The following is a 23,319-nucleotide window of genomic DNA, read 5'->3' on the forward strand; positions in this document are numbered from 1 at the left end:
TTTTTAGATTTGCTTGGAAATGTACGACCAAGGTCTGAAGTTTTTTTTCACTGCTGCAGGTGATGCTTCAGAAAAGTAATAATTATTTTAAGTGGTCTTGTTTGTGTAAGTGTTTGTTCTAAAAAATAATCATTGCTTGTGAACACCACGACAGGGTCGAGGGACCATCTAGCTAGCCTCAAGCAAACTTCGATATCACACGAGGCGCTCTAATTGGCCAACTCTGTATTATACTATATATTATTTGCAAAACGAGCTTTCCCCTTAACAGAACAATATTGTGATTGTATTAATAATTGCATTTATATAACAATAAGTTTGTAATAGATGTTTTGTTGTATTGAGTGTTGTATATGACAAGGGTATCATTTGCCTTTGAGAAATTTAGACTATAATGTTGCAACATTATTGTTTTGAATCAAGGTGCATGTTATTGCATGCTCATTGTTCAAATGAAATATTATTACAATTGTGACGACAATTAAGTATTTTTAACATGAAATTGCTTAACTGCAAGAATAATTAACTTGTACATTTACTACTCCCAAACATGCAATTTAAGTTTAATAATAATAGTGTCAAATATTTGCTTCACTAATACAATGATTCTCCTGATATATCACATAATTAACGTTAGAAAGCATATCAATCTTGCTTGAGTTGCGTGTGCTGTCCCTATACGTGAGTTGATCGATGTATAATTAAGCAAAAGCATATGACCAAAATATAATAAAATGTATTGCGCGTTACCTTGCGGTTTTTTTTAATAAGCGAGTTCTAACTCTGACTTAATTCTAGGTATATTAAAATTAAAATTATTAATAATTGTTATTTTACGTTTTATTGTTTAGTTGTTATTTTATCTGTTAATAATGAAAATAAGTTGACGATCCAACAAATAATAATAATACTGATTTTGATTCCATTTCAGCTTCTTCGATAACGGCTTGGAAGCCATCCGCAGTGGACGTGACGGCTAGCTGTAGGCTAACGAGTAGCATTGCCACCACTACAACCTCCCCTTCCGCACCAGCTGAACCTATCAGGTGAGACCTACATATTATGACGATTTTTATTAATTACTATTATTATTTTAGTATAATTATTATAATATACCTTTAGTAATAACGTGAACGCATGTATTTTGTTTAATGTCTTTCGATTAATTTTCCCCTTGTTAATCCGTTAAGTGGGCCTGCACAACGTACAGTGCATTTACGTGGGTTTCGTTTGGCCTGATTTGTCGCGTTTCATAATTTACCTAGTAAACAAATGCATGTTTTTTTTTTTTATAACCTGTAACTCGGAAAACTCGTTTGCGAGAAAGTCATTAAGGATAACGTCAAACACCGATAGGTACGACCTTTCGCCGCCCGTCAGACGTTAGAGAATATCACATAAAACGAAAATATGCAGTTGTATTTAAATCGTGTTTGTTAAATATCAAATATTTTAATGTCGAATAACAATTTTGGCCTTGAACATCGTTTAAAATAATATGTTCTCCAGTATTTGGAAACCAGAAAGCCGGGAGCACGCAATGAAAACTAATGTACTGCGAATGAGTAGAGCCGAAACGGAATATCAGGAGTCCAGGTAAATAATTAATAGTTAGGCGTATACTGAACAAAACGATAGTACTAAATAAGATTGAACACCTTAGTCAGTTTATTCGAATCGTTTATATGAAGAAAAAAATGTACGTATCGTTAAGACGTGACGAGGGCAGAAAAACGAACGGAAAAGTAGAATTTTGAACTTATATTTTTCATGCGCATTTCTGAGAAGAAAGAAAAATTAAATAGTGATGCAAGTAAAGGGCGTTCGGTGTATAAGAATGTGGAACAAAGAAGTTGCCAGAAGAGAGAAACGGGGTAGTCATCCCACTTGTACGCACGTAAGCCGTAAGGTGAAGAAAAAGTAATAGAATTATTGGTAAACGCATTAGGGTTTGTTTTGTTATGGGTAAACGATACATGCGATTATTATACGTGCACGGGTATACGATGTCGTTGCGTCGAGAGACGTTTTCTTAGGTAAAATTGCCGGTCGGTTCCCAAAGGACTGAAAACAAAAAGCTATCCCTTTTAGACGACCGGCAACAAAACAGCCACCACCAGTTGCTGCCGGCGGCGACGGCGACTGGTAATCTCGTTATTTATATTAACGGAAACGTCCCTTTTTTATTTTTTTCTCCCTCTTTCTTCCTCTCTCTCTCTCTCTGTTCTCTTATGTAACTTTTTTTGCCTCCGACGGAGCAACGCTAGTTTACTTGTCCTTCCTGCAAAAGTGCACTCAATGTCAATGTATAAATTCGTTTAGGGTAAGAGCATTTGCTGTGTGGAATTCCATTCAAACTCAGACACTCACAACAAAACGGTTGACGGTGATTAATTTGCTCTCTACGCGCACAATGCAAATCTTCTCCACGTACCTACCGTTGTCGTTGTAGTTACCTACTTCTAATAATTTCGGCGTGTCGAACTTAGGCTTTTTTCTTTTATGTAAGTATACGTTGTATTATGTATAACGTATATTGTATAAACATAATATATATATATATATATATATATATACATAGTCATCGCTGCCACAGCCACGCTATTGTCGATGACATGCGCACAAAAAGTTTCCAAGGGTTGTGACTGTCCGCGAAGCCCAACGCTTTGTTGCGGCGCACAACAACATTAGTACCGTTCCAATGCCCGGAGCGCCAGGCCGCGTCGGGTCGCCGCCGTCGTCGGTTTTCATGTGAAGTTCAAAAAGGTACAATCAAGTATAGACATTTCAATATACACTATAATCACCGAGTTACCTTTAGGATCATCAATCGTTCGGTCTGGCCTTCGCATAGTGTAATACACCTAATTTGCTGTAGATATTGCTACCACAAGAACCCGTTCAGTTATTCATGATCGGTCATCGATTTCGCTGTTGTGGTCCAGCCACCGCTATTATTACCTACTGCGATTAGCATGTAACCGTCATCGTTTCAAGACGGGCATTATAGCGTCACGCCTCGTCAGCGCCCAAATAGCGTAAGTTAGCTGATAATCATTCCAAGCAAATAAAAAATATACTAGCACACGAGCCAGGGAAAAGTTTGTCGAATTGCCTTAGATTTATTTTTGGATTTGAGTGTTTCAACAAAATTTCAAAGCGTATATTTTAAACTTAAGTATAACGATGACATAGTACACAAGTGTGATTAGTGCATTTATTTACGTGCAAACAATAAGCAGTATGCATTTAAATATTTGGCTTTCAATGTTTATCCACAATGTGTTGATGGATGTAGACAATAGACATATATTGCTACGTATAACACAACTTCTCTAAAAAAAAAGTATCAATCACACCTGTGCACTAAGCCATCAATACATTTCTCTACCACATTACTTACACAAGAGAACTCAATTTGTCGGCCTAAATACGTATAATTTTATGGTTTAAAAATATTTTCTAAATATTTATATTATTTTGTATGTTAAAGAAATACATTTTAAACATAACATTTGATTTCCTGTCAAAATAGTTATGATTTTAAAATATTGTAAAATATTTTTACGATATAAATATATTTTTGCTGTCTAGAGTATAATACAAAGTAAATCTATTACAACGTTAAACCAATAATTTATATATCATTGTAGCAGTTTTGACATTATGCAGATTTAAAAAGTTAGTAGTGTCGAATTTATACTTTAACTTTGAGAGCTCAAAAAGAGTCAATCTCGTACATAAAGAAATAACCTCATTGACGCCGTTGATTTATATGCAAAGTTTTCTATAAAAATTTGAAAACGGGAAAATATACAAGACCATCCTTTATCCGTTATCGTGTAAAAGCTTCACTTTGTTTCGGAAAATCAGGCATACAAATTTATTTAACGATGACGAGCTTAATGTGGGGCAAAAAAGTAATAACATTGACGGTAACTGATAGGCGAGGGAAAGTTATGTATGTATAGCCCTATCAAAGGTGTTAAGAAGGGATCGGTAATAATGTTATTCCACCGTTTGTAGCACTTGTATGCGTAAACGACCTAATTGACCGAAGCCGATTACACACGCGGCCTTTACATTTATATTTATTATAATTTAACAACGCCTCGTTGACATTAAAGACACATGTGTTTTGATTTGGCAATTATTTTCAAATTAAAAAAAACCCGAGAACGAGACTAGAAAATGCGCGTTAACCTTACGGCATGTAGTACACAAACTGGATTTCAACATAATATTATTATGCATACATGCATATGCGTGTGACGCGACGCGACGGCTTGCCACTGGTTTGTAAAACGCCTCATTATACATACGACCGTCGACAATTATTTTTTTTTATATGTACGTAATAACTAATACAAAAAATAAATACAACGGGACAACGGGCGGAATAGTGAATACACAACGATTATAATATGATGGTGTTATAGCGACAAAGTTTTTTAATCTCGTTAAAATTCGCCATGGGCATTCGATGAAATTGGCACGGGCTTATGAATTTTCCAACGCGGTCACGCGACACCTGTTGATAATGACAAATCGTCTCGATTGTTCCGGACATTGGTCCGATTTCTACACCGACAACCGGCTTTGTTAATGTATTTTGTCGAGCACTGTAAATGTAATGTAACGCGTTAACGATGTAAACCAGCCAGGCGCCAGCAGGGTTGGCACGTTTAAAAAAAGCCTTATGTATAAAATTTATGTTTCGAACATGGTCTTAATAATAACACAAACTGCGTTTTATAGCTTGAAGCGTATTCCAAACGTTTAAAATAGTGTTTTTGTTCGTTATTTTTACATGAAAAAAAAAACATTATTTTTCGCCAAACCTGGTTGTAAACGTCAGTAACGCCCTATCAATAATAATCGTCTCCGTCGCACGCGGTTTCATTGACCAGATACCTAGCCTGCGTGGGTCTTCACATTTACATATTATGTAAAACTAGTGTGCCAACGGATTAGTAAAATATATTATTCTAGTCGCTACAATATACGTTTACAAGCGTACGTCGTTGCGGGTACACCGGTTGTTTATCTAGACTAGATCATATAATTATTACTTATTTCTAATATTCATTGTATGGTATATGGACGCGCTAAAGGGTATGTGACTTGTGAATATTAATTATATAAGACATAAGTTGTGGATAATTAATTATGAGTGTGGCCATCGTTTTGAGAAGTACCTATCCTTGTGGTTGGGAACAACCTATAGGTATCGGCAGAACAGTTAATAAGCACATAATTGAAGTAATAAAACACGGCGAGTTTGTTATTACTTATTAGGTGTTTTCATAATTTGTTTACGGCTTTCGTGATATTTTAATTAGATAATAATAATAGTTATTAGACTCGATTTGTAAAAGTTGCTCGCCTGGCATTAATCATGCCGTTCGACTGGTATAATAAGACGGTGGTTATAAGTTTTGTAATAATGTCGCTTACAGGGACTAATAAAACACACCAATAAGGCGAATCGAAATACTCACTGCATTTAACAGTGCAATGGAAGTGTCAAGTGGTACAAAATTTTATTAAGTGATTTTTATCAAATTTTCCAAGAGTGAAAAAATCAAATAATAATATTTTTAACGCATTCTTAAGAAGATATTCGATAGTTATATTCAGTATAACTATCTATACTGGGAGGGTTCCAACTTCTAGCCTATGTATTCTAGTTTAGCATATGTACTGAAATATAGAGTTGGAAAAGGCTACAGAGTTATAATTTAAGCTAAAAATGTTATTTTTAAAATTGGAATATCTTGATTTTGTTCAACTCTGTTGGGCAATTAATACATCATTGGTGAATTTGGGGGAAGTGGCCCATTTCCCGACCACAATCCATTGTGCTGTAGCATAGTAGCATATATAGACTAGTCCGACCCCGAGTAAATCTCGTATATAAAATCATAAAACAAATGTATTTTGTATCCAAAAACCCATTATACAAAGAAAAACTATACTTGAACTTTCTTCGTTACCTTTACATATAGTATTGTACCTAACGCTTACTTAAGTAATGGTGGCACATTTTGCCTAACTTTACTCCTGTATTATTATATTTCCACAAGTGACTCTAACTTTAATTTTATGCTTTCAAATAAAACCCGTGTGAGCACTTAAATTGAAAAGTAGTTAAAGTGATGAGAGGTTTGGTCCCAGTGGTGACGGATCCGATTCTCTTGCACCGATAAACAGAATGGTCCACCCCTACCACACACGAGATCTACTTAATTGGTAGGAGGAAGAGGAAGAAGGGGCGTTAGATAACTGGTATTGAAAAAATGTAAGTGCATAAGTCCATATTTATGGCCGCATTGACCGCTTGATTGTGTACATACGTACATACATACGAGTACCTACTTATGGAGTATAATAATATGTAATTATTAGTTTTTTTTTTACAAACATTGTTTATACAAATATAAATGAATAATATATTTTTACTACCGCGTTTAATATTTATTTGAACTGTTTTTACATTATTATCGTTTTGTAGTAGACATGGGACTTCGGTGTCAGTGGAAACGAATCCTCTGTCGGCATCGGCGGATAAGAACGGTTCGGCTAGTGGAGAAGAGCATCAACATCAATCTCAAAAATTGCCTGCTGTCATAGTGAATGAACACGAGGACCAAAAGCCCAAGCCATCTCCCACGCCAACCACAGCAGCTGTGCCCACGACTACTTGCCCCCGACCAATATGTCCGAATTTGCCTTTTTCACCGGCTTGTTCGCCGAGATTCGGTCGACGACGGCCACCGTTGCGCGAATGCGGCACGTCGGTGAACGTGCAGAGCTTAGACGACCCCAACACATTCCAAAAGCTCAACCAGTACAAGTTGATCGATTCTATCGGACAGGTAAAAATATGACACCACTTATTCAAAATAGTTTTAAATTAGAAATTCATAACGGATTGGGGATAATGTTCAAAAATATTGTTTGAGACGCGAAATTGCAGTAGGACAGAACGTATAATAACGAGTTTTCACTCAATATCAGAATTCAGGTCCGAAGCTTTCTAAAATAAAGTAACCGTAACTGACTATTTGTACGCAACTATTTATCAAGGCGCAAAAAATAGGTAATATTTGAAGTGATGCGAATCAAATAAAGGTATTAGTGATTTTTATAACAATTTTTAATGACAGAAAAATTAAAGTAATATTTACAATATACATTAAAAATAATGATGTTAATTGATTTTCTTTAATATCTTTTTAAAAAATTGATGAACGATTATAAAACCTGTAAAAATATTTAATAAATGTATTCCAACTTATTTTCAACGTAATTTTTAACTGTTTGCTTAAAAAATGATATCGGTTTGGTATGAAAATAAAATACGACAAAAATCATATCACTTTCGTATAGAATAATTAATTTTTATAAATTTTGTTTTAATTTAAAAACATTTTTTGCTCCTCTGCCCTTTACAAGCGCGCCAATGCCCATCCCTTTTTTACATTTCTTTTCGTTAAGGACATTAATTATGACTTTCTTATTTCGTAAAATACCGGCTGAATAACAAATCACGTTCCCAGTTTCCGGTCGATGGCCCGATTGAAAAAAATGAATTATTCAGAATAGTAACCATAATTTATTATTCATCGAGTGTGCGACTCGAATATGAGCAATGATTTTTATTGGTGCGAAATCTAAACGATCAAGTATTAATAAGTAATTCTGAATTATATTTTCTTGAAATAAACATAATCTGGTGTTTACAAACTTCCTACGCAGAACCGTTTGTTTGAAGACCGACAACATTGCTAACGATATGTTTTTATTTTCTTTACATTTTCGCCTTAAGTTTTTTCGGCACCAATTGACCTACTGCGTAATAGTAAAGACCTTTTAGGTCAAAAATCGACCCAAGGCCGACGTGCAGCGGCCATCATTTAAATGATAAAAAGTTATAATATCTATTCACCTTTCGCTCATCACACACAAACATGTGTATAGCTTGTTTTTATGGTATCGCGTGGGAACTCTAAATATTTATTGTAGGTAGCTATTATACGTTGCTTATTACTTATAACTTTGTGGTTCGCGGCAAAAGCAAAAATACTTTCCATCGATCCACTCTAATAACATGACAATTCGATTTTTTAACTACCAACTAGTATGGACTAAGCGATTCCCAAGCAATCGCACACCTAACCTCAATATTAAGACGTAATAGTAATAAGTAATAATAATACTATAATATAATACAATGACGAGCGAGCACGCAATAATAGCCGACTGTGCCTTTCTCGACGAATGCAATATTATTATATTTTATGCTTGTTGTTTTTTTCAGGGATCCTACGGGCTCGTCAAATTGGCATACAACGAACAAGACGACAAACATTATGTGAGTACACGGTTTTTTACGAGAAACTTTTTACTTTATTATATTATTTACACTAGTGGTGGGCGGCGGCCAGTTCATGTTTAATTTGCGGTGCATTCAAAACTAGAAAATAGACCCCATAGGATGCTAATAAGTTATTACCATAGTTATTACTAATAACTAGCTCTCCCCGCAGTATTTTTTAATAATTTATGCAACAACTAAGTATATTATACATCAGGTATTAAAACAATTAAGTATATATATATTTTAAAAAAATCGGTTTGACACTCTCAGGACAAATATTAAAAAATATTTTTGTATGTTTTCCTTGTGGAAAATAATAACTGTAAAGCTCATTTTTCAAAATTTTCAAACCAAATGAGATTTGGTCATTTATAGAAACACTGAAATTGTTATCTTTTTCTATCAGTCCAACGTAAAACAAATATATAATGCCATTAAGAATAATGTATAAGCCTTAATTAAAGGTGTTGCTAATTATTTGTAGAAAGCTTTATGATAGTCTTTACAGGCAGGAAACATCGTTGGGATCTCTTTAAAGCTTAAATTAAATGGGAATAAAGGCAGCGATTGCATATTATTATTATTTATTACCATAAAAGAAGAGGAGCAACAGCTACGTTAACGTAATCCCCTTTAATGCCACGCGGCTTTGTTGTTATTTACTCGCGCTATTATAGAATTTACATGAATAAATTAGTCGTTTTCAAATATTCACATCGATTATTATAATAAATCAATAAAACAATGTTCTTTTATGTTATTCTAGGCCATGAAAATAATGTCTAAAAAGAAACTAATGAAAAAGGCAGGCTGCTTCGGTAAGTAATTACGTTAAGACAGTTAAAACTTAAAGGTGGATTGTACTCTTTACTTACGATATGTCTAAGTAAATTAAATCATCGAAATATAATTTATAAACGCGATCGAAATCCATTATCTATAAATTGCACGGAAAGAGAACGGCACGCCAGGTACTAATGGTTTTTTAATTAAGTTATGTCAAATTGAATTAATGAAGCTCTCGAATAATTAATTTACCATACGAGGTAGAATAGTTTAAATGTGCGCGTTACCTTTTAAAGTGTTCAGGCGCCGTATTGATTTTGAATGAATTTATTTTTAATTATATTACTATACCCACCTGTGTCCCGCTTATAAAGCATTCTGGTGTGTTTAACTGGGATTAAAAGCATGTCTGCCGTGATTATATTCTGCGTCAAACCATATCTCTTGATCCAGCGAATGCATATTAAATCCAGGGGACAGACAAAATGGCGAGCTGTCTAACCGACCAATAAAATATTATTGTATCGTTATTTTTCACTCGACTAACTTGATTAATTTTTGACAGAACAAAAAATAACTTTCATATAGTTGTTTAGGTACTCGAAATCGTTGATTGCGACATCCTACCTGGCTTAAAGCTCATTGGTCTACTTAGATCACTAATGGATTTATGATATAATTTGTTTAACTTGCAGAGGAGCTAGGGGAAGTCTTCCCCCCTGCCCCTCCCTGTGGGTGCCCTTGGTTAGGACTTCTATTATATACTATGTTGGGTCGAAACTTGCGTTGAATAAAAATGCCGAGTGTTCATTTTAACACTTGGTTATCTCAAATAGCAACAAGTTTTACTCTTAAGTTTAAACTTGATAGATAGTTTTACGCGCGATCATACTTCAAATGGTTATTATTGAAACTAATGTCTGAAAAATATTTGAATACGAAAAATTGTTCAACCAGCGCCCAAGCAGAATTGTTTGTATTTCTAATTAATTAATCATTTGACGAGCGTCGATTATTCGGGTAAAACGCCTGATAGCACTTAAACGAGTTACCGTTTATCGTGGGAGTGTGACAGTTAAAATATCAATTTTTTTTTAACTACAGGCCCGTGCACAAGGGTGGAGGGAGGGGAGGTTGGGGGTTCAACGCACGGGACTGTTTAACTATATATAAATCATCGTTGTAACGAGCGCCTAATATTTTTTTCCCTCCGTGACACGTCATTAGTTTTAACCGCAGTTTCCTAGGCGACCCGAGGATCTTCAACGACGACATCGATCTTCTAAAATCTCATCTGTCAACTTACATAGATCCGTCAACGGAAATAATATAACACTTCGAAAATTAAATGTCTCAAATTTTTTTATACGATTTTTTAATGGTCTGTTTACACCGCATTCGGTAATGGAGCCGAGTATAATGTAACGACTAAAAGCTTGCCAAACCTTAAATCTCGGGTTACACAGCTTATTAAAATGCGCACTGTAACAATATAGCTGGGTTTTTAACAGTAACCAGTGGCGCCGAACAACGAAAAAAAGAGTTCATAGTATTTCATAACGTGTTGGGCAATTGGTCGTTGGACAATTAAACTTTCAAAGTGTGTTCGTCGTCACTTTCAGAAATAGAACAAAAGGAATAAATAACATTTACCTATCCCAAATAAAACTTTATCGTATTAACCTAAATTCAACATTTTAAAATTAAGCCAAACTGGTTCCTTACCTCTTGACATCTTTGAACTCTTTTCAAAATATTTTGTTGACCCTTTCTTAACCCTTTCACACCACGGGCCCACGTCTATATTTATAACAAAAGTATTTAAGATACTCATTTAAGTCATAAATATATACATAGATTGATTTGATGTATTCGTCTTATATATACAAAAAGTAACTATTAAACACATACGTTGAATGAATTGGCTGTTCTAGGAAAATTATCCTAACTCCTAAGTAGGTACTTAAGTAATTCAAATAGTATTTTCTACCCTTTTCTACTAATCCACGATTACTTTTATCCGCGCTTTCTTATTTGCCGCCAATATGTTAATAGGTCTATGAATGCAGCTGTTTTATTTTGTCAGGTTTAATTAGAGTAATAGTGTGTTTCTCCGACAACATGATTTGTGCGAGAAGGTCATCTAACTTATAGTAAATGAACATATGCGTGCCTGTTATACTGTTATAACTATAAGTGGTTTGCGTTGGTCTCGTAGCAAAGATAAAGTGTAATTTATTTTTAAAACTTCGGGTTTTCATCTCAAATTACTATAACGGTTAATATACGCGTCTGGCAAGACTCTTAAAAGCTAATAAAAAAATTGTTGAACAAAAATAATTGTATTCTGATGAAAAATTCATCGCAACTTAAAACGATAGGTAATTGAATTTTTATTTTCAAATTTATATCAAGTGACCGGAAATCAACGTAATAGGGATAATGTTGTGCGACGTGACAAGGATACGGGCACTCGAGAAACCTATTATTATTCGCTATGCAAATTTATAAAACACGAAGTCAGAATTCAATTACATATTTAAATTGAAATTGCTGAGCGGAACTCGCCAAGATAAAATATATTTTTTCCTCATCATCATTTGCATTAACTTTATGTTTTTGTAAGAGAAACAAATTGATTCTACTAAAAGAACAGTGGAATGACCATCAGATAGGATATGATATATTGTCAATTGTTTAAAGATAATCTGATTGTAGTTTTAAAAAAATAGTACTTTAGAAACAACCTAAGCGTTTTTACATATTTTGTTATGCAAATTTAGTTTAATAAGTAATAACAACAACGAAAATTATGATAATGTTGTTGAAAAGTTTTTCAAAAGTTTTTTTTTATGGTCTTGTAAAATTAATTTCTCATTTTCACCTTATTTTACTTGAGTATTGTCATCCACCCCAACCTATCTCTTTTTAGTAGCACAGTTCTTCACATTGTATTTTAAAAATTTCCGTTTTTTCCTCTTTAACCATTTTATCTTTGGTGCTATCTAATGAAAATTTTAAATTTATTTAATTTTGATGAAACTTAGTTATTTAAAAAAGTATGTTGCTTAACTCTTTGAGATACAATGAAATTAACAACGCTGATACGTTACAGCTAAAAAATAAATACCTATACGAGTACTATATTTTATTGTTGCACCAGCTACAATGGGCAATAACTTTTATTTACAACATACACCGCCCTTGAAATTTTTAATCGTTTTTCTGTTACTTGTTTCAAAAGGTAACCTAACCTAACAAAGGATCAGCTCAGCGAATTGTGTATTCCATATTATAGGCCGCCGATAAGTTATATTCAACAATACATATGCAATCACTGATCACATATTGTCGTTTCGTAACAGCGCTATTTTAGACCCGATTGTAGTTTGATAGTAAACAGACAGCTTACAAGTGTACAATAATTGGTATGCATTATATGCTGTGTATTATGTCCATCGCCGGCTGTTCTGTTGTTTAATAGAGTACCTACCTCTTAAGTTAATATATTGTATTTTCAGCTGGTACAATAGGGATCAGTTTGAGTTTCAGTTATTTACATGATACGCAGACACAAGCCATTATTATACAAAATAGCAATTTCCGTACATTTAATAAATTTACCTTTATGACGATTGCAGGCAGAATGAACGCCCGGCGCAAAGGGACCAACCCATTAGATAAGGTATACAGGGAAATCGCTTTGTTGAAAAAGCTCGACCATCCTAATGTAGTGAAACTAGTCGAAGTCCTCGAGGATCCGGACGAAGATCATCTCTATTTAGGTATGCAAGATGATTCGTCGATACAAAATTCAATTTATCATCACCATTGCTGTAAATAATTTGTAAATTTGGCGTTTTCGTAGTTTTCGAATTATTAGAACGTGGAGAAGTGATGCAAGTTCCTGGAGATCCGCCCATGGCCGAGTCCAAAGCCAGGTCTTACTTCAGAGACATACTCGTGGGTCTCGAGTACTGTAAGTATACATAATAATAATATTTCAAAAATAAAACGGCTAATATTTATGTTATAATATAATCGACGTCAATAACAACCCTGTGAATTATGTTATCAACTAATTTAATTTAGTTTCACTATATTCATTTGTGTTTGCCTTTTGAGTTTTGCTCCAACTGCTTCAAGTTGTTGTGTGAAGTTTACATTTAGTAGTATAACAATGATAATTCATAATTATGTTGCAGTGCACTTCCAGCGAATCGTGCACAGGGACATCAAGCCGTCCAACTTGTTGATTGGCGCCAACGGACGAGTGAAAATTGCCGACCTGGGCGTGTGTAACGAATTCGACGGCACAAACGACTTGCTAAGCTCCAGCGCGGGCACGCCGGCGTTTACAGCGCCCGAAGTGCTTGACCTGTCCACGACGTCGTACAGCGGTAAAGCGCTCGACATGTGGGCGCTCGGCTGCACGCTGTACGCGTTCGTGTATGGACGGTTACCGTACGACGCCGACTCCGTGCTGGCCGTGCACGAGCAGATCCGCACTCAGCCTGTGCAATGGCCCGTCGAGCCGGAAACGTCGCCCCAACTGGTGCACTTGCTGCACCGGCTGTTGGACAAGAACCCCGACACCAGAATCACGCTGCCGGCCGTCAAGCAGCACGACTGGGTGACCAAGAACGGTACCGAACCGCTGCCCACCGAGCAGGACAACTGTCAGCTGGTCGAGGTCAGCGAGGAGGAAATGATGAACGTCGTCAAGTCCATACCCAAACTCAACACGCTGATACTCATCAAGGCCATGCTGAAGAACCATTCGTTCCTCGTGAGTACCATATTTATGTATATAAACACACATATAATTCATCAATAATATTTTATGGGGGGAGGGGAGAGGTTATGTAAAAACTTAAATGATTAGTTTTTTTTTATTATTTAAGGTGTTTTTGTTTGAATATATATTTTATACTATATAGGTAATGATAATGTACTCCATTCCCTTTAAAGAGTCAAGAAAACCAAAGTTATTCATTAAATCCCAATGTTCCCCATTCCTTCTTTTTCTCACCTTCATTGCATCAACAATCGTGATCATTTTTAGACTTTATCCCCATACACAATAAAGCCATAATTTTCGCTCCGCTGGTTTCGTTCCCCCACAATCTTTTATTAGACGGTCTATAGTATTTCTATATACTTCATTAATACTAATTAGTGATGATTATATTTGAGTCTCGTTAATGGTGTTTTTTTGTTGTGTACAGAATCCGTTTGCGGCCGACGAAACAAAACGCAAACTTCAATCGTCTCACAGATCACACTCGGCGCCAGGAGCCTGCACTTGGTTTGGATCAAGGTTGGTAATTTTGTTAACATACGTGTTCCCTGTAGTATATTAAATTGTGTAATAGTAGTTATCGATCGAGAAAATCGAGTTCATACCGTGATTTTGTGTCTGTATACAGTGTACCTATACCTAATCGGATTTCGTATGAAAGTTCTTCGAAGATAGGAAATAGGATATTATAATTTATTGCAATACAATATGGAAAAACGTCAGGCGAGTATTATAGTATTATATAAGAAGGAAGCCACCTCTCCCCAACCTTATGGTAAATCAGTAATTATTCTTTTTTATTAATAGTTACCATCTTTTTTTCTTGTTTTGATAAAACACTATTAATTTTAATTTTTTGGACATATATCAAACAGCGAGGGGTTTGTTATTTTGAAAATTTCGAATTACTCGATCATGGTATTACTGAGAATTGTGTACTGTGCTTAACCATAATTATTATTAAGGTTCGGACAAATAATTTATTTAATTTCCTGACTAGAAATTATTGGTCATAATAATAGATAATGTTCTTAATTCTCAGTGTATCCAATTAAAAAAAAAAAAAGGCCATTTAAGGGACGGGTATATCCCTCGATCTTCCTTCTCGATATAATACCGGTCAGGAAGTAAAATCTATATACCAAGTTAGCGATACAGTCCAATATATTATTAATATTTCTCCCTCTACTTCTCTTCTCTCTGGAGTTTCCAGAATTAATATATAAATAATTAATAGTAATCTGCAATTATTAAGTGTATAAGTATAAGTGTATGAATGTTAATTTTGGAACTCGGGAAGTACAAATGAGATAAGCCCAACTAACCATTACCGTGAAAATGATATTAGGTAATTTATATGCTTACTACCGCTACAGCTCTGTAGAACAAAACATAAAACACATTAGATATTCCGTTTAATTAATTTAATCGCAGCCTGAGATTATCACGGGGATAAAAAAATTAACGTGTGTCGCACTAGATAAGTTTTTGCAAAACATTAACATTGCAGACTTCAGCTTAAATTTTAAGTAAACGCCTCTAATCCTCTCCATTCGCCTGTACGTCACATTTTAGTCTAAGTTTTCATTAATTTACTTATTAACAAAACCCATATTTGTATCTTGCGTTTAAAATAGTCAATCTTACATCTCTATTTGCTACCGAAATAAGTTAGGCTGTATTATTCATAAAAAACTTACTTTATTATAATGTGTATTGTGAACCTTATGCGTACCCAGATATGTAGACAATAACTCATACACATCTATAATTGGTATGGAAAATTACAACCAATCACAAGATTCAATTATGGCTTATGTGTGTTGGAGGTACATTTATGCAAATTATTTTACCGTTTGCCAACTTCATTAAAAATGTCTTGTGTATATATATTGCGTTCATTATCATTACCAATGTAATGACTTGTAAATAGGTCAATTGTCAATTAACTTATTAGAACTAATATAATTACATCATTATGTTTATTATAACCGTCATTACGTATCTCAGGTACAAGGATTGTTTGACCCCAATACTTTTGTTTTTATTATAACCACGTGTGAGTTATGACGAGAGCAATTATGAACTTTTGATATAAATGATTATAAAATTTAGATACAAACTATTTTTTTACAGTAATTCATACAATTATTCGTTTCCAGGTCTTTATCAGCAGAAACAGCGACTCTTCAGCCGGTTATAGAAAATTCGGCCAACGAAAAATGACCATATCTTAAATGTATACATTACCAATTTATAATTAAATTATTAATTTAGATGTTATTGTACTAAGCTATTTATATAATTGATATGCCTATTGTTATATAGCCCATGGTCAAACGGTTTATATTATATCGTAAGTACTTAATATAAAAACTTTGAATAGTTTATCAATCATATATAACAGTGTATTTCAATGTGATTCATGTTTTTTTATATCTTCGGAAGATACTACTTGTGAACTATTATGTTTGTTTTTACATAGTAACAATATACATGTTCTAATCTATTTTCTTTTGTTATATTATTATTACCTAATACCTATACTACAACTGTATACGATTACACGCTGATATTATTGGAATATTTAAGCTTATGAGTTATCAGAATCGTTTTTTGGCCAAAAAGCCATTTTAACTACGTACTTAGGATGATTTGATTTAAATTTTGCAATATTTTTTACAAAAGATAATAGTTTATTGGTGTCATCACTTGGTCAATTATATTGGAAACCTATTTTGGATGGAGATTGTTCTTCGGATGATTGAGTATGAATATCAGTTGCTTAAACCCATATATTTTAAATACATTTTAATCGTACCATTTTGAATTGTCGCTATTGTTTAAGGTTTTTTGCTCTAAATCCGTAAAATATCTTATACTGAAAAAAATTGTATTCTAAACTTTAAAGCTAATTTAAGTTAGCTTAAAAATTGGCTTAAAATATTATACTTAGACCTTCAACATGAATACTTTAAACTTCATAGTTATCTACAAAACATACTTAGTAATATTACAATAACATTATGTTGTACATTGTACAATTACCATAAACCTTTAATAGTTTTAACCAAACTTCTGTAAGATCCAATACATTTATAAGGATTGTATTATAAGAGTATAACAGATAGGTACATAGGATATAATATTAACTATTTAGTAAATTGCAACTAGTCATTGCTCTACTATACACAGTTAAGTGTTATTACAATACTTGAAATTATATTAGGCTCATACAATTTATAATTGTATCGATGAGAACCAAAAAGTTAGACGATTTGTTTCTTCTTCAAAAACAAATATTTTATTTTTATTAAAGGTTTAAAAACGTTTTACTTTACTTTTTTTGTTTTATAATTTTTCCTATCCTAATTAGGAATATAATAGTAAAATAAACATCACTCATAAGAACACGTTAAAAATACATTTTTTAATTTTTTTTCCTGTACAATTGTATAAAAAAAAATCACCTTGACCCCCAATAGGTTCTTACCACAATTATAAAAAATATCGTCATATCTTTCAGTATAACAATATTAAACTATAGTTAAAACACGAATTTCAATAATTTTAAAGGGGAAGCTGTAGAGGTTGTAATTTTTGTAAGTGAGACGAACCACGTCACCTAGTCATGTTTGTATAAAATATACTAATTTATAATATTTATACCGTTACACTATATAGTACCAAGTTCCTATATTAAAATAATTAAATTAATTAAAACTACATGACTAGTCACATTGTAGAATAAATTGAAAAAAGCCTCTTATGTGTTACCTATTCTACAAATATAGTTACGTTTTTGTATCTCCTGAAAAATCAGGTTTTAGCACATAGGTGTTTTTATGGCATCGACGATAAGCTAAATACGTACAACTTTGTACTTAATGATAATTCATATAAAAATACTAACAGTAGGATGAATGAAAAAAAACTAATTTTGTCTAAATATCTAAATGTTGTTTATATGTTAACAGAAATCAAAGCGTTCCAGACAATGAACATGTATGCAGAACAAATGTAACACATATTTTACGAAGTACACTAGTAATTTTTTTTTAATACGCTGGTTATTTTTCAAGTTGACATATTAGATGTTGCCTGGGAATCTGTCTTCGGCAATTTGTGTGTCCCATTTGTCGATCCACGAATTTGGGCAAATGGAGTGGTACACGCGTTTATAATATTGACATGCGTCAAATTGTTCGCCCCTTATTTTCTTACAACGGTGGAAATCTAGATAACTCTGGTAACAATGTCTGAAAGCACACATTATATATATAATATAAATAAAATAGAACTTTTATAATAATCTTCCACCTAATATTAATAAATTTTATTATATTGATGATGGTTAAAAGAAAAAAAGAAGCGCAAGTTATACTTTTTGTTAAATTACCAGAGTAGGCACACTCAATTGTAAACTGTCCCCAATACTAAAATAAAAAAACAAATTTCTCAAAAAATATCCCTTTTAAACCCTCAAAATATTTTAACAATCAAATTTTCTGTAATAATATATTGAAAATTAATACTGGAAGTCTTATAAATATAAAAGTAAATTTAATTTTAATTTTTTTTTTCCAATTTAATAAAATAGAAGGGTTGATTTGATAAATATATAACCTAATATTTAACTAAAATTCTCTTTAGAATTAAGACTCATTTCTAATAAATCAGAATGTTAAACATTAGCTATATTTTTTTGTATACTTTAAATAGTGCTAATTCTACACAATACAGTGTACATACCAGTTTAGTATAGTATACCTACTAGTAAGTACAAATTATTTTTATAAAATTACAACAAATGCATACTTAGTTTGATTGGTGTTAGGGAAACGAGGATCCCATGGTGCGGTTTCCAATTTAACTCCATCGACTTCCAAAACCATTTTTCTTGATTAGGCTGAAATTAACACAAAAAAATGTAGTCAAATTTTGAAAAATAAAAATTGATGATATTATATCAAAGATAATCTCAAATAGTTTGTCATTTAAAAAAAACATTTTTTTTTTTAAATGACAAACTACAAATTTGCAATTATTTTAAGTATCCTACATTAAATGGAAGTGTGGAAGGCAACGGGAAACCACTGCAGGATGGCAACTCTTGTCTCTAGTAGAGCAAAAGTTATCCAAACCAAACTAACAGGTCGTAGACTAAAAAGAGACATTAAATGAAACACCCTACAATAAAATAGAAATTGCTTGTTAACAGAATATAACAATTACAATAATATAGAATAAAAACAAAAAAATTTAAATATATTTTTACATAATTGAAATAATTATTTTAACTTTTAAAATGTATTTAAAAATGTGATACAAAAAAACCTCAACACTTCCTAACTATCTTACAAATGTTATCAACATTTACTTTTTTTACAAAATTATTTTTAGCAAAATGGTCTAATTAAGTTATTTTTTAAATTTAACACATAACTAAAAACTGTCTGGTTAATACTTAAATATTTTCAATAGGTAGTATTGGAAAATAACTTTATTAAAACAAATAAGATTTAATGTACTAAATGACTGGTTGATAAATACGATGTGCGTGTGTTTTTATTATATAATGAAATAAAAATAAAAGGTTAGTAATCAATAGAATGTTGTATATTGTATAAATTGTACTACAATATTAATCGAGTATAAGTACAAACTTTTATTTAACATATCTTCATAAAGGGGATTGGGAAGAAGTATTAGCTTGTGTCTGTCTATCTAACACAACATATAGTAATTTCGATGTATTGTTTATTTCAACACACTGATTGATCTACTGAAACAACGAGGAATCTATAGTAAAATATTGAATTCCTCAGCATCATCAATAGGGTACGACTCTCCAACTTTTTTCAATTTTCTATTTCAAATGTATAGAACTTAATTAAAGAAAACAAATTAAAAAGTGGGAAAGTAATCCTGTAATCCATTTATAGTGTCCTTTTATTCTCAGTAAATCAATCTGCACACTAAATACAAAATACATTTAAATTTCTATGTTTTCCTATAGATATACCTCTTTCCAATCACCTAATTAATACATAACATTAAATCTAGTACAACACAGAACTATAATAAAATGTTATATTTAAACAAATTAGAGTGTTGAAAATTTAATTATTATTTGAAAGTTTTAAATTATCAATAGTATACAATATTAAAAATTCCTTGAAATTAAATTTTCAATTTAGTTGTTCACAAAGATGTCATTTAGTTTATAATATAATACAAAAATAAAAAACTATTTAAAATTAAAAATAACCAATAGTTCCTAATTAAAAAAAAAAACTATATTATCAATTTTCTTAATTTGTAGTTAATTTTTTATTATTAAAAACAAACGTCTAATAAGTATACATTTAATCCATTTTTAATCAAACCCATATTAATTATTTCAAAACTGTAACAGAATGTATTTAAACATGTTGCTCATATACCAAAAAAAAAAAAAAGTATATAATATTATAAAATAAATGAAATATAACATATCAAATCGTAACCATTATTACATAGTCACATAATAGTATTATATTCTTTATAAAAATTTCAATAAAAAATAAAGAAATATTAAATGTTTGTACACATACATGATAAAACAAATACATTTAAATTACATATTTACATATACTTAGAGGCATATTTTTCAATAGCCAAATCAAAAAATTAAAAAAAAAAAACATAAAGTGATACTTCTTTTTATAAAAAAACTAATAAATGAGTTTTAATAAATTTACTTATACATACATATATTATGTACATAATTTACAACATATAAATAAATATTTTTTTTTATTATTTTACTAGGGGTCTAGTCTTGTTATCTTGTTCACCAACTGTTTCTTGATAACGTTTAACTTCGTCTAAGTATAATGACCAAGCGTCAGTAGGTTTCGGTGATTTTTTTTCATCATCTGGCTTAACTTTTTTAACAATACCAGTCTTTAATACTTTGTTTTTACGTTTACCAATTATTGGTAATGATTTTTGAGATTCTGTTCGTTTTTCAGTTTTAGTTGTATCAGAAGAAGCAGCAGGAGAAGCAACAGATGAAGGAGTTTCAACTACTTCTACTTTGGATGGAAGCGGTTGTTGAGATTGCTGCTGTTGTTGTTGCTCTTGAAAACGTTTAAATACTTCTAAGAAGGATCCATCGTTTTTAAAGGCATTTTGTGTTTGCTGATTGCTATAGCCGGCCATGATTGTAAACAAATTTTGTTAACAGCTTTTTGACTTGACACCTATAACCAAGAAACTGTCGCACATCACATTACGGTTCAAAAAACTTAGTTTTTACAAAGCCAGCGATAGGCCAAAATCCCGAATGATAAAATTCAGTAGCTTGCAATAAAATATCAATTCAACCCATTATCGTAATCTAATTTTTTAGTTGCTACTTCATGCACGATACGTATCAATTATCAAACTATTTTGAATAGGGTTTTGATAGACAAAGTTTCGAATATAACATGACATTGCACTGGCTTTATACTTTTATCATTGAGGTACGATTTATTATTTAAGGTAAACATGTTTTAAATATGATAAATATAAGTTTTATTTTAACCCAATTATTATCCTTTTATGATAACTACTAAAAATGCATATTAAATGTTGACCTTTAAAGGTCAATTTTTCACATACCAATGCAAATTAAGTTTTAACAATTACAATCTGTAAAACCGAACAAGTATAATAATGCCAATATAATATGGCTGAAGTACAATCATTCAGTGGAAAGGGTAATTCCAGTAAGACTTAAGGAATAAAATGAAAATCATACTCACGTATAAATAAAAATAACTTATCAAACATGTTCAATACGTAAGTAACAATATCAAAAAGTAATTACCTGAATTAACTTGTGACAAAGGAGCACACGATGATAGGAGTAGGTTACTACAAGTAAAAATCAACTTTCTGATCCCAGCAAAGTTAGTTTTTTAAAGAAAACGCAAATTTGGGTAGCACACAAGTATTGAGTAAGTATGCTGTATGTGAAAACTTTCTGATAGTAAAATTGTAAAAAAAAAAAAGAATCAATCCGCTGAGATTGAAAATATGGCGTAAATAATGGAAGAGAAAAATTAAGCCAGTGTAGCCATTTGTTGTTTCTAAGCGCGCCAAAATCAAATTTATGTACTATGAATCTAATAGATATTTGCCTATGAAACATACACAAATTAAAATGTACATTTACGTCGAACCTATATTTTAAGTGTCACATTTGTTTCAAGTGGTGGGTGTAAAAATGTAAACATTTAGATTATAATGTATGCTTTAAAATTTAAGTAGAAACGACAAAAAAATGTATGAACATGTTTGTTAATAATTCTACACAGCTTAATAGAAAATTTAAACTTCTTATTTTATATACATCTGCGTAAAAACTTAGTAAACTGTACCCATGTTCGGTATAAATAATATTTTTTTTCCGTTACAGCTAGAAATATAATATTATAAGTTTTTAAAAAATTGTTTAAGAGCATTTCTACCAAAATTCACGCTTATAAGGCAAAATGTATGTAAACGTAATTCAAAATAGCAATGTAACTTTTTATTTTAATTACAAAGATTATAACTATTTATTCCCATAATTATATTACTATACACTACAATAGTTTTATCAGATTTTTTTCTAGGTTAAGAAAACTTCTCCTTTCAATTGATAATTTTAAAGTATGCCTAACAATACTATTAAATATACCTATCATGTGTAGCAGTCTGCAGTGTAGATTTATAATTTGCTATGTAGGTTCAATAATTGTTGGTCATTAAAAATTGAGCTATTACCACTTTAATTTACTCTAATTAATAAATATACATACACCCAAGTACATACATTTACTAAAGACTTGCAGAACTGCAAACTCGTATTAAATTTGTAACGATTTGTAGACTATACTCAAATGTCCTCATTTGACCTTTGGCCGGTCATTTTGCATACTTTTGTAGGTACTTAAAATTACTGTTGTAACTTGTACTGGTCTTCTGTAGGTACCTATATTTGGGGGTGTCGTTACCATGACTGCATTACCTACCATCATATTATGGACTTTTACTACTTATGGCATACCTTTAGTGTATATACCTACACAATTGCCAGAATACGTACATATGTGTGCATGAATATTGATTATAACATTTTCGAGGTTATTGTGCGGTAGAACAATTGTAAAACGCTAAAATTGTGATACATGTAAACTAATATTACATATTATGTGGACAGGGTGTCCCAAAATTATTTGACAACTGAATTAACTATTGTTCTATTGAATATTTTTTAGACTTTTTTTCCAAATGTATTTATATGTATTCATTTACGCCATGCACACCATGTTTT

General features: G+C 31.9%; 2 protein-coding genes across 9 annotated transcripts in view; one reads left to right on the plus strand and one right to left on the minus strand.

The window, feature by feature from the left end:
- Nucleotides 1-16,434, plus strand: part of LOC126846097 (calcium/calmodulin-dependent protein kinase kinase 2) — a 30,135-nt gene extending 13,701 nt beyond the window's left edge. For 3 of the 8 annotated variants that reach the window (XM_050585220.1, XM_050585219.1, XM_050585221.1), the window contains exons 3-12: nucleotides 932-1,046; nucleotides 1,510-1,596; nucleotides 6,515-6,878; nucleotides 8,324-8,377; nucleotides 9,150-9,201; nucleotides 12,811-12,954; nucleotides 13,038-13,148; nucleotides 13,375-13,958; nucleotides 14,398-14,489; nucleotides 16,133-16,434. In XM_050585220.1, the coding sequence (XP_050441177.1) occupies nucleotides 932-1,046; nucleotides 1,510-1,596; nucleotides 6,515-6,878; nucleotides 8,324-8,377; nucleotides 9,150-9,201; nucleotides 12,811-12,954; nucleotides 13,038-13,148; nucleotides 13,375-13,958; nucleotides 14,398-14,489; nucleotides 16,133-16,196 (1,667 nt within the window). In that variant the 3' untranslated portion in view covers nucleotides 16,197-16,434. Of the gene's footprint in view, nucleotides 1-931; nucleotides 1,047-1,509; nucleotides 1,597-6,302; nucleotides 6,398-6,514; nucleotides 6,879-8,323; nucleotides 8,378-9,149; nucleotides 9,202-12,810; nucleotides 12,955-13,037; nucleotides 13,149-13,374; nucleotides 13,959-14,397; nucleotides 14,490-16,132 lie in introns of those variants that run through there. The other 5 variants (XM_050585222.1, XM_050585223.1, XM_050585224.1 and 2 more) reach the window with 5 other exon arrangements.
- A 4,078-nt stretch (nucleotides 16,435-20,512) lies between these two features.
- On the minus strand, nucleotides 20,513-22,017 carry LOC126846833 (telomerase RNA component interacting RNase). The gene is made up of 2 exons (XM_050586642.1): nucleotides 21,829-22,017; nucleotides 20,513-21,217 (listed from the first exon to the last, which is right to left on the minus strand). The coding sequence occupies exon 2, from the start codon at nucleotides 21,174-21,176 to the stop codon at nucleotides 20,772-20,774; it is 405 nt and encodes a 134-aa protein (XP_050442599.1). The 5' UTR covers nucleotides 21,177-21,217; nucleotides 21,829-22,017; the 3' UTR covers nucleotides 20,513-20,771.
- Between the last annotated feature and the right edge of the window lie 1,302 nt (nucleotides 22,018-23,319).

The sequence above is a fragment of the Adelges cooleyi genome, unplaced genomic scaffold (genome assembly GCF_023614345.1).
Source record: "Adelges cooleyi isolate 19-005CV unplaced genomic scaffold, UGA_ACOO_1.1 ACOO_flye_CR_arks_rails_tigmint_CR_PRNA_9, whole genome shotgun sequence".
NCBI classification, from domain to species: domain Eukaryota; kingdom Metazoa; phylum Arthropoda; class Insecta; order Hemiptera; family Adelgidae; genus Adelges; species Adelges cooleyi.

Bases quoted from the DNA above. Each gene is read 5' to 3' on its own strand.
- LOC126846833 (XM_050586642.1), bottom strand. From the start codon at position 21,176: ATGGCCGGCTATAGCAATCAGCAAACACAAAATGCCTTTAAAAACGAT.